This window comes from Taeniopygia guttata, chromosome 5 (assembly GCF_048771995.1).
Source record: "Taeniopygia guttata chromosome 5, bTaeGut7.mat, whole genome shotgun sequence".
In the NCBI taxonomy this organism is placed as follows: Eukaryota; Metazoa; Chordata; class Aves; order Passeriformes; family Estrildidae; genus Taeniopygia; species Taeniopygia guttata.
The window spans coordinates 48,342,678-48,354,778 of NC_133030.1; the positions used below are offsets into that span (position 1 = coordinate 48,342,678).

At 39.2% G+C, this 12,101-nt stretch overlaps 1 protein-coding gene across 4 annotated transcripts in view; it reads right to left on the reverse strand.

The window, feature by feature from the left end:
* Nucleotides 1-1,268: 1,268 nt before the first annotated feature.
* The window catches only part of TTC7B (tetratricopeptide repeat domain 7B), a 120,021-nt gene continuing 109,188 nt past the window's right edge, over nucleotides 1,269-12,101 (reverse strand). For all 4 annotated transcript variants that reach the window (XM_072930336.1, XM_030274846.4, XM_030274845.4 and 1 more), the window contains one exon: nucleotides 1,269-2,265. In XM_072930336.1, coding sequence (XP_072786437.1) covers nucleotides 2,044-2,265 — 222 coding nt within the window. In that variant the 3' untranslated portion in view covers nucleotides 1,269-2,043. The remainder of the gene's footprint in view (nucleotides 2,266-12,101) is intronic.

A 12,101-nucleotide genomic window follows, 5' to 3' on the forward strand; every position in this document is an offset into this window, starting at 1 on the left:
TAGAATAGCTTTGATATTATAGTAAAAGATGAGTCAATACGTGAAGGAGCACTCCTGTGAAAGGTATCACAACTAATGGAACTAGGACAGGAAATGTGCTCAGGAGGAACGGAATTAAACAAATAAAGTTTTTGCACTATTTTTTGGTATCATGTAATGGGTGCCAAAAGACAGAAGGGCCAGAACACAAATTACGAACTGGGACTAGAAAAGATTACAAATGGCAAATAGAAAAGAGAAAAAGGAAGCCAAGGGCAGTAGGAAGAAAAAATGCCAAACAGGGACTTTAAATGGGGAAACAAAACTGATGTTTTTCGCAGTGAGCAAGATGACATAATTTCTACTGCCTTTAAAATAGATTTGAAAACACTACCTATTACAGGGTTTTGGTCCATTTTGCAGAGAACATATGGTCCAAATACCAAGCAGATACAATTTCAAAGTAGCCTCAGACTAACAGGCATTTGAAATGCCAGGGGGAAAACTGAAGAGCCCTCCAGGTTTGAGTCTTCTGCCATTTGAAGATGCTCACTGGGAACCCACACTGCCACAGTGAGGATCCTCCATGTGTTTGAAGTGTGTAAGCTCTGGTGAGGGACAAAGAACAACATTTGCTGTTATTTTCCTGAATCATCTGCTATCCTGTGCTAAGCACTTTACAACCACTTCTTATGACAACCAGCCAAGTATCAAGGAGCACCCAGTCTAATGGGGAACCTGGAATTCTTCCAAGACTCCAAATGTGCCCAACGCTGTAAATGAGTGGACACCACTACCCCAGCTCACGCACCTGAACATCACTGCAACAATGACTCTTCTCCACACATCCCAGAGAATCTCTGGCAAGTATCTGTCTACTAAACCAGCCAACTTTTCTTTCAAGGGACACAAAGGGCAGGAGATGTTGAGAAAGAACTATGAAGGCAGTAAAAAACCCCAAAGAATATTGTATAAATATTTAACACGCTTTTCCCACACACTACCAAGGTGTATGTAAATGTCCATGTATTATGTAGAGGCAGTGTAATCTGGCTTCATCAAGAGCTGGAGTGAAAGGAATAAAAAAGGAGTTGTGAAGATTTAAGGAAACCTGAAATCTAAGATAAGAGTACCATTGGCAAAGAGTATAGCAATTTCTTTTCTCTAGACTGGCCTCTGAATATATGATTTTGGTGTTACTCATCTTCCAAGGCCAGCCAGCCACCTCATAAAAATGTGTTCACAAGCCATCTATTTCCCCCAGATTCTTAACCAGGACACAGGAAAGGTTCCATTTAAAAATCATTTTATTATTAACATAATCTTCCCATTTAGCCAAGTCTGGGTTCATGTATAAGGAATGTCGGTAAATATTCCATTTGAGGCTTCTTTTTACATATTTCCATTGATAAATAAACTCTGAATTCACATAAAAAAGTTAAACTTAAATAACTAATATATTTTTTTGTAACAGGCATACATTGGTAAAATATAAATATTCTTGTACTCAGCCTTTGCTCTAGATAACAGTTAGCCACACATCACAGTTATTAACAACTAAAAACAAGAACTCAACTGATTTTCTGGCCTGGACTAAAATAGAGATGGAAACAGAAAATTCACATTTTGACTTTGGGCCAAAAGAGGTTGAGAGGCAGGAAGAGAACAGTTTATTAACAGCCTTGTTAAAAATAGTCTGCTCTGCCACTGAATCTTAACTTATTCTACAATTGGTAGTTTATTCCATTATAATTTTATGTAACACTCAAGTTTCACTAACAAAATATGGCACATCATCCATGAACAATGTAACGATGTTTTAAAACTACCAGGGAAAAACTGCAGGCAATATGACTGATTTGGCTGTGGCTCACCACTCTGTCCTCTCAGCCTGGCATTAACATATGGTGGCACCTCCCTGCTCTGGCCACTTTCCCACAAAAGAGTGGAGTTGTAACCTGTAGCTCTGAAGTTTCTCAAACTAACCAGTTACCAGACAGTCTCACACAGTGGGTTTGCTCACCCAGAAGTCAAGACCAAAAAGCGGTTGATGGAGATGCCCTCTCACAGGACCCTGGGGATGATGGTGAAAGGGACCACGGGACTGCTGGCCTCAAGCTCCAGGGCCGTCAGGAAGCATTCGGCCGCGGCATCATCATTGCCTTGAGCCTGCAGCACCTCTCCCAGGCTGTTCCAGACCTCGTGGGCTGTGGAGTTCACCTGGACAGCATCTCTGAGGATCTTCTCTGCCAAGCTATAGCGCCCAAGCTGGTGAAGTATCAGAGCCTGCAAGAAAACAAAGGGAAAATGGCTGAGAATGGCCAGTAGGGCTTTCCTGAAGCTCAAACAAGGTCACTGCAGTGAAATAAGGGTAAGCAGCTCTTAGACTCAAAGTGTTAGACTACGTAATTTTAATTTATTTTTTAAGTTTAAGAAAATAAACTACCTGATCAAGGACTGGAGCAAGCTACTCCACACCAACAAAGTCAAGCAGCTTTGGACAGGAAACAAGACTAAATAACAAAAACTCCACCTATATGCCAAGAAGCAGGAAGTGCCAGGGCTTTTGAGCAAGCTCCTGTTATCTGAAGTCCTAAGGTGTGTGCCCTGAAGTTTTCACACCCTCCCTGTGCATCTCAGCACCCAGCTCATGCCCTGTAACACCCGAGACCACACACAGCACCAGCAGCACTTGGAGGCAGCTGTAAGAAGACTGAATTCAGCTCAATGGGCAACACCATGGTCCTTGACTTTATCAGTGGAACAGGAGCAGGGACTGATATTGCCCCAGTAATGCACAAAGGAACAGCAGGCACAGAACTTCCTCATGAGCATACTTCCTCTATCTTCCTCTGAGAGATGGGATCCAATTCGACGCTACACGATCCAGAGCACATCCAAACCCACTAGGATATGGGCTGAATGAGGCCATGGAAATCTCCATCCATCACATTCAGCTATGTTGCTGTGCCAGAAAAGTCATGGAATGACCCAGTAAAACAGCTTTATTTTGGGATTATAATAATCCTAACGATATTATGCATTTTTACATTGTGATTCTGTATTGCAAAACACATATGGACCACAAATCTTTGTTTTGCAGAGAGGTGTCCCAGTTACATGCTTACAGAGGCCTTGTGCCTCCTGCCCTCCCAGCCCCCACTCCTTGGACCACAGTTTCTTTTATCTCTCTGTACATCTGTCCCTCAAATCCTTATTAACCTAAGCACCGCTGATTAGAAAGTACTGACATTCTATATAGCCCCTGAATTATCCACCATACATTTCCGGAATTGTGCCCACCTGGCTGACTTTCAGCTTGGGTAGACTGTAAACTCCATCCTACAGAACAACTGAGCACACCCTGCTCTGTAGAACAACATAAAGAGTGCTGCACATTATTGGCAAGTGAATAAATAAATGCAATGCAAGCTAACTTATATCAGCCTGCAGGTGTTCTCACATAAAGATGCTAGAGGGCTTTTCTGGGCTTGGACTTTTTCTGAGCTGTCAATTGAGTCAGCATTTTCAGAGCAAGTGAATAGTACTTCCAATATAAAAACTGGGCAACTCTCAGGGTCAGTGCTTTTTTCCCCTGCAGTGAAGTGATTGTCAGTGACTGGTAGGTATCAGATGTGAAACTACAAAAAAATGAAGCAAGGAGATGGAATACACAGAGCTGATGTTGCTGCAATGCACCTAACCTTAATAAAAATTAAGTGTTATTATTTTTCAAGATTAAGAGTCTCTATTTTCATAAGCCTTTCTTTTTTTGGGGTGCAGATTAATTAATTTTATACTGATTAAACATGTGAATTATTTGAATATTGCTAATACTTTTTTTCTTAAATATGCCAGACCATTTTCCCTGCTTGCTAAGGATACAAGTTGTTCTCTTCAAGACCAAAGAAAAACCAAATTTTGCAGATATAAGCCTGTTCATAGTAAGTGACACATATTACATCACATCTGCCCTATTCTGTATGGCAAAAAGGATTGCTGAGATTTTTCCAGGTGATAGAACTAGAGCAAACACTGGCTGCTTTGTCTGCTTTTATACTTTCCTAAGAATACAAGCATTAGTGTTGAAATTAGCATTTGGCAGTAGTGAAGGAACCACTCTTGCATGTGCAATGAGGCTGCATCCTGTCCCCTCATGTGCTGGGGACACAGCTTTCTCAAGGGAGTGCCTGCTGAAAGTCAGTCTTTCACTGGTGTCTCAGCCTGGGATGGTATGAAGTCTTCTGCCTCAGGTAGTAGCCCTGGAACAACAAGCTTTGCTTCCAAAGAACCAATAGAAAATTAGACTTGTTTCATGCAGAGCATTAAAAGGATAGTGACAGTTGATCACTGTAGCTGTGGGCTGAACTCAAATAAGTGATCTAGAGAAAGAACACAAAATACCCTCTGATTCAGGAACTCTCTTGGAATGATGGTCAGATGTCAGACAGTGTAAGTGTCCAGTTTGTAAATCCCCTTCCCGGATGACTCATTAAAATTCTGAGGCACAGAGCATTTCAAATTGTTTGCAGTCCTTGCCTGATTTGCTCTATTAAGCATTACACACCACAGCAGAAGGAGCAGGCATGTCTATCACACAGCAATATCCTTTGGTGACCTCACACCAAAACTCATCCAAGAAAACTAACTTCAGTTTACCAGCTGTCAGCACACACTTGCTTTCTGCATTAACGCTTCAGGAAAAAACCTACACCACTAAAACCAACAACAAAACCCACCCATCTAACCCCCTTCCCAACCCAAAACTCCTCTAAGACGTCCCAGAAATCAGTACAAATCATCCCAGTCCTTCACTGTGTATATTCTTCTGCTTTCTAACTGGAAACAAAATCTCAAAGCTATCAGTTCTGGCCTTCACCTGTTTAGCAGCAGATGTACAGACAACATTTATTTGCACAATAATGTTAAGTCTTTTGCTTTATGGCTGGAGATGGGCCTGAAAAACACATCAGCTCTGCAGAAACACAGAGGGGTACCTAAGTGACATATGGTTCACACCTTAGGACTTGGCATGCTACCTTAAAACCTAAGCAGAATGCCTTTTCTGTATATCCTCTCTATAAATCTTTAAAAAGATAAAATATAAGAAGGCTTCTGGAACCTGAATCAATTAGAAAAAGTGCTATATAATAATTTGTGTAAATAAGAAGATCAATTTGACAAAATACAATAAAACCAGTAAGTTCCTAAAGCAACCTATTTGATCTTTGTACATTTTAGAATGCTGCAGTACTTGACAGAGGTGTTAAGACAACTGTTGGCATCTGCAGGAGAAAGCAGAATCTTTTTTGCTATTGCATCTCTTTCACATGAAAGAACAATAAATGTATGACATTTGCTTCTAACACAGTTAAAAAACCTCTAATGTGAGCAGACCTCTTCATTTTGCAGCTCGGTACAAATGTGCTTATTACTTTACTCCATGTTTGGTTTGCTGAGAATTTGGTTGCTCCTTTGAGGTTGATTTTTTTTCCTGTCAAATCACTGATCTCCCCTCAGTGCGTTAAGGCTTTCACTTTCTCTCTGGTTAGGATGTCTGTATGTTGTAAATTCTCTAGGCAAACCTTGTTTTTCTTTTAGCCAGTTCTACATTGTAGGGGTGGATTTTGTAACTCAAAAAACTCCAAGAGAAAACTCTAATGAGAAATGGCACAGGCAGAAAGTGAAGAGAATCTCTGAAGAAACAAAGAGACTTTTTTATGCCATCATCACAACCAATGAAGCCAGTGCCTCATGACTCCAGTCCACTGATATTTATACCAGTCACTTTGAATAATCAGCAGTACTCAAAGATCTGTGGAGTTGAGATGCTCAAGGAAAGGTCAACAGCCCTTTACAGTGCCCAGCCAGAGCTGGGAGTAAAAGGGATTTTGCAATTCTGAGAGCCTCCAGGGGCTCTTGGAAGGGGCTTTCTAAAAGAGCAACACTGTGTAACACTGTGTGCCGCCTTCAATGGGGAGGTACTGCTGTCACCACAGACAGATTCTGTGCATACTTCACATCCTAACAGAACAAAACCCTCTAGGAATTAATCAAAATGGGGAAGAAAGGGTTTCCAACTTTTGCCACAGGTTATTTTCAAGATCTTGCCAAATCTTTCCTCACCCAGTCTGGAGTCACAAAGTCTCCTGCTTGTTGGGCAATGATTTTACATGTGTTTCCTCCCTCAGTCATTCACTTTACACTTCATTTTACATTGCCTCACGTACAAAACTGCTATTCTTTGCTTATTCTACCCAAACATCTCTCCAAGGACTGTTTTTCACAATGCTCAGTGAAACAAGGCCCATTTGTTCATTAGACAAATGTAAGCATCTTTTAAAAGGAAAACATTCAGATGAATTTGGATTTTCAAACGGAGCACTACAGTCTTGAAATAAAATTTCCAGTTAAAAAATGCACTATTATTAATCAATAAAATATAATGACTCAGAACCTGAACAACATCCTGTAATAAGCAATTGTATAAAGCCATAATTGCTTAAATAAGCCTGCAGTGTAGTCTTCACTGCAAAGGTATCTTTTTTTCTGCAGAAGGGCTTTCTCGCTTTCCAAATTAACCTGTCATAATGATTAACCAAACAGTCAATGCAAAACACGTATCTAAACAAATAAACATAGGACTAAAATTCTGTAAATAATTAATTTTTAATTTTGAAAAACAGCTATTTAAAAATTATTTACACCAGCCATTTACAGTAGTCTAGTAAGGTCACTTTTTTCCTTGCTTCTAGGCAAATGAGAAGCTAACATTATTTTTTTTTCTGTGGAACTAACTTTGAAAAAATTACAGTCATAGTTATTGCCCATCATATGTCTCATCAACCCAGAGCTTTATCATAAAGTGCTAAACTATATTTGCATTAACTAGAAAATAAAGGGTAGAAAGGTAACAAAGATACAAAGATCACTGTGGTTTCTTCAGTGTAACAAAAAATTTTGTCTCAAGAGAGCAGGATATTTCCTTAAGGTTTAACTGTTCTGACTACTTCTCTACTGTGCCTTCACTCAGCCTCAAGAGAAGCACCACTTCAGATGTTTACCTTTATTCACTTGATATCAAGAGGAATCTTTCCATTTTCTCTGAGAAAAATATAGACTAGAAGTGGGAGATGGTAAATAAATTTCATTACTTTTGAGAAAAGTGAGAAAAAGGGGACTGTGACTATGATTCTGTTTGCACTCTTGCCTTTTTCGGGGAGGGTGCTGAACTTTCTCTCTGCAGAGAAGGAACCTGGGAAATGGGAGAAATGGACAGAATAAGAACAAGAAATGTGGCTGATTTAACACACAAAAAAGTGCCAGAGATTCTCACCATGTTTAAGAAACACAGTCTGTTGACCTACAGAAGTCTAAACTATGGAGATTTGAGTAGTACCAGATATGATATTCATATTAATTTATTCCTGGCAGGTCTGTTACATGACTTGTTTGCTGAAAAGCTTCCTATACTTGTATGATACAAATCTTATTTAGCTAAAAAATAGCCCTCAGAGCTAAAAGTTTGTCTTGTAGAAACAACAGCTACAAGAAAACATTATAAGCATAGGAAAATAAAAAATGGACTGATTTTGCTTTTAATGATAAGAGCAGGGAGACAGAAGAACAGTGGCCTGTTTTGCTGATGATCTGCTGAAGCCCAGTAAGCTAACAGCTGATAATGTAAAAGCAGACAGAGCTATTCAGATGTGGAAAATAATGATTTTTAAAAGCTACAAAAGATTTAAAGAATTCACTATATCCAACTTCACAATAATTTTCCCAGTTCACTATCTTACTGTTTTAAAGTGGGTCCCAGCCTAAGAGATAATCAACTCTAAACTGTGATAGCAGAAGGACACACTAGAAACATCCCCATCCTATCTAAAAACTTAAAAATCAGGGATTATGACCATAAATAGCTACAAAACTCAATGTGCAATGTATGCATTGCAAATCCATATGCAGTGTAATTTTAGCATCAAAAAACTGCCCCTTGTTACATGCTGCTTTTTCAGCCTATTTTGCAAGTGTTAAGGTGGCTGCTATTTTTAAACAAATCTATCAAACTTGAAGGTTTACCAGAGACTTGACAGTGTTATGCTATAATAATGAAACAGAAGTGTTAGTGAGGCAAAATGAGAAGACTTTGCCATGATATATGGAAAAATAAGTAAAATTCTACAGCTGATGCTTTCCAACCTCTGTGATAAAAATATGCATTTTAAATGTAGTCTATAATCAATATTTTACACTTACATAGAGTGAAACAGAACATTATTTATATACTGTGCTCTCCTATTTTCATTCTAGCTGATGACTTTGTGCTAAAACATGTCCATCTAGTCAAAGTATGACTTTGCATAAGAAATCGTTTATAAACTCCTTTCAAAGGCACATGCATGTTGAGTCATTGTGCATAATTATTTTCTGCAAGTATGAAAAGATTGTGACACAGTACATCAGTTAGAAATAAACCATTCCATCAGAAAAATGATGAATAGACATAGTTCTGTATCTGCAGACACAGGTTGCATTTTAATGCAGATTTTGAAGGGTGACCACATTATAAGGTTTAAAACCAACTGGACTGGCAACACTACACTCACCTTACAAGTAAACGTGATAATGAATACATATTATTTTTAAATCAGAAAAGAAACTGCAACTTGCATATAATTTGTTTACCAAAATGCAGAATAAAAACTATTTATTTTCTCTAAAACTACTTATCTTATTTTCTCTTTTGAAAAATAAAAAGCACATTTCTTCAAATATTGTCTAGATAAAACTTCCTAGAACCTCAGTATGGATTTTCTTTTTTAAATGAGAACAAACAGCTACTAATACTACATTTCATCACTCACTAAACCAAACAAAGCAGCTGATGAACACATAGGAGCCTGTGCCTTGAGCCAACCCTTTTGTTCAGAGTCTATCCCAGCTCATCACCTGTGCCACATGTCCCTCTCTGCCTCGCCCCTCCCTCCATGCCCAGCCCACCCTCTGTGTGCTCTGTGGCCCTGCTGGAGCCCCAGTTTGTTATTTCTCTGCCCTTCCCCCAGTGCTAACATACCCTCTAAGGTATCCAATTGCTTCCCCTGCTGCAAAACACTTGTTGCTAGGAGAAAACCTACTGCTTGGCAACAGATTTTTAAAACAACAACTTTGGCTTTGTTACTCACTGAACTCCACATCACCAGCATGAAACAATGAACCCATGTGGTCGGGAGTGCATCTCTGTACTTATAACTCCCTTGGAAGTGACTGACCCCTTCCCACAAGGATGTGCTTGCATTTTAGTTCCCTACTGCTCACAGCCCAGAATGCAGAAAGGTTCAAAATTGAAGGTTGTTTTTAAAAACTGCTGATTGTAGCATTCCAGTTAGATGGAAGCCCTTGGGGGACTTCTTTTCCTACTAAGACAACATATTCTTGCAATAATCTGCTGTAATTTTGATTTGCACTTTATGTGAATGTCCTATCCGCTTTTAAAAAATAGCATGACTACCAGGCTACATTGCAAGAACTAATTTGACTATAGCATGCACACTGGAAACAACAAAACACCTTATGATAAAACGAAGCAGCTAGTGACTCCAGAGCTTATTTAACTTTTTATCTCAATCTGAAAATTACATTGAGGGCCTTATTTTATACACTGTGGCTACCAACATAGTAACCCCATAATGGTTCTCCCTTCAGAAGTCAGATGGCTGCAGCTGTGGCTAGTACTGCATCACCATGGGCATCAGGGAATAATTAAGCATAGCCTTAGCCCTAAGATTATGGCCAGTCCTAAACTTGGAGTATTTGTCATCTGGTGCAAATGTTTTACATTTTGCCCCAGGTGTGACACCATGAGGTGACACTGAAGTGTAGGTAGGTCTCTGGATCACCTCCCTTATCTGGAAGCTTGGCACCACTGCATCTTCCCTTCCTCCCCTCCCACACTGAAGCCACATCATTGTCTTCTCATCTTTCCCACAAGCCAGAAATGAGGATTTCCCAGAAGTATAAAATACATGTACCTGTGATGAAAATAGGTGCAGGAAATCACAGCTTCACACAGTGCTGTTTATGAAATGGGCCTATAGTCATTTCTGTAATTTGGTATGTTCTTGTCTTTTGTGATTCATGCCCTCACCTCTTCCCCTATGTAGACAGCTCATAGATATCAACACATCACAGTGCACTCCCTACAGAAATCCTGCCACTTTATCAGCCTAATCTCTAGCTGTATTTCAACACTGCCTGGGTTCAAAGCAAGGCCAAGTTTACCACTGGATCACTGTGCTCCATACAGAGACTCCAAAGCACTGTTTGTTATTAATGCAATTATTTTTCCAGTATTGAGTGAAAGGGTCAGAAGTATAGGAAACTGTATTTCTGTTATTCAAAACCTAGGAGTAACATAGAAGTTTCAATATCCAAAAGAGGGGGAAAAAAAAAACCAAACCCAATTCCTCCAAAAATTATCCATGTGCCAAACAGGATAAATAGACCAAGTTTTTTGAAGTGAGGAACCTCAAAGTCAGCAATTATCTGAGCAGAAGCTGGATTTTTCACAAGAACTGAGGATACCAGGAATTCAGGGTCCTTACTCCACTGCCTAAAGCTAGGTTCTAGTTTAGAACACCTGAAGGTTTCTGTTTTGAAAGCTGATGCTCCATGCAAACTATTATAATGTCAAGAAATTAATGGTTTTCTGTCCATCAGTCAAGTACAGATAGAATTAAAGAACAAATAATTAGAAACAGCAAGCAGTGACTTTTTAAGAAGCTGTTTTTCATCAGTGACAGTTCTATACAACCACATTAAATGCACTGCACTGTATGTGGCTTCTGGAAATGGTAATTAGAAAAATTGATCAAATGTTTTAATGAAGAAATCAATCTGAAGTCAGGGGAATAGTTTGTGTATCAAAGGAAAACCAGAATTGCAGATCCAGTACTAGGCTCTGTGAGTAAAATTTATAATTAGTAGAACTGTCAGGGTCTAAATCGAGCTTTGGAGATCTTTAGCTAGATTGCCACTGTATTGAAATCCAGCACTTGTAGTCCATGCTTGTACACACTCAGTACTACAGAAACTAGCACTTACTTTTCTGAACTTTTGAGACTGTGGAAAAGGAATCAGAAGTGAATGATATTCTTCTGAAGTACCTTTTTGCATTTATGCATGTGCATTTCTCTCAAATATTCTGAAAAATGCTGTATTAAATATTCAAAGTCAGAACTGCAGTATTAGATAAAAGATGACCAATCTTTTCATTACTAAAATAAAACAGAGATTCACAGATTAAAGCACATAATTCATTTTTTTATTCCTTTTCCCCTTAGCCAAAGAGACTTCTGCATATAAAAATACATACATATGTTATAACTATGACTAATGTCACTGTTTCAAAAGTGTTATGACACCACAGCAGTACTTACTACACTGGCACTGCAGTAACCTCTAAGAAAAGAGGTTATTTTTAATACAGCATTAATAAATATATATTTTTATAGCATCCCCAAGAAACAGATGTGAACTGCCATCTGCTGCTCGGGCTCAGCACTCTCTGGAAGGGCCATCCTCATGGCAGTGTGCAAAACCTCCTGGCAGGAGGGGGAATGCACCCCTTCCCTCCCCGGATTCTGAAAGGCAAGGCAGAAGCTGTAGGTAGCTGTTAACCTGCCAGTCTGCCAGGACAGCTGCCAGCAGATCCTTCTTTAAGGGACAGCTATTTTCAGTGTGAAAGGAGGGCCCACACCCTCCCATCTGTGCACCATCAGGCACAGGTCAGAAGAGCCAGAGCCTAACCATTGGCTAAGAAAGGGCTTCTAGCACTTCCAGAAAAATAAAACAAACATTACTGAATTATCCTGCACAAAATTGGAAGAAGCTGAACATACTGAAAACTACAGAAAAAAGCTTCTGACAACTAAAGAGAGAAGCCCAAACAGCAGTATTTTGGGGAAATATTATTAAAGAGCTAAGAATAACATCAATCTACCTCAACAAAGCAGCTTTTGCTAGTACTGACCTGGAAGCAAATATAGTACTATAACTGAAGCATCACCTAAGTTTTATAATTAAATTCCATATAAGCCTATCACATTTTCTCTCAAATATTT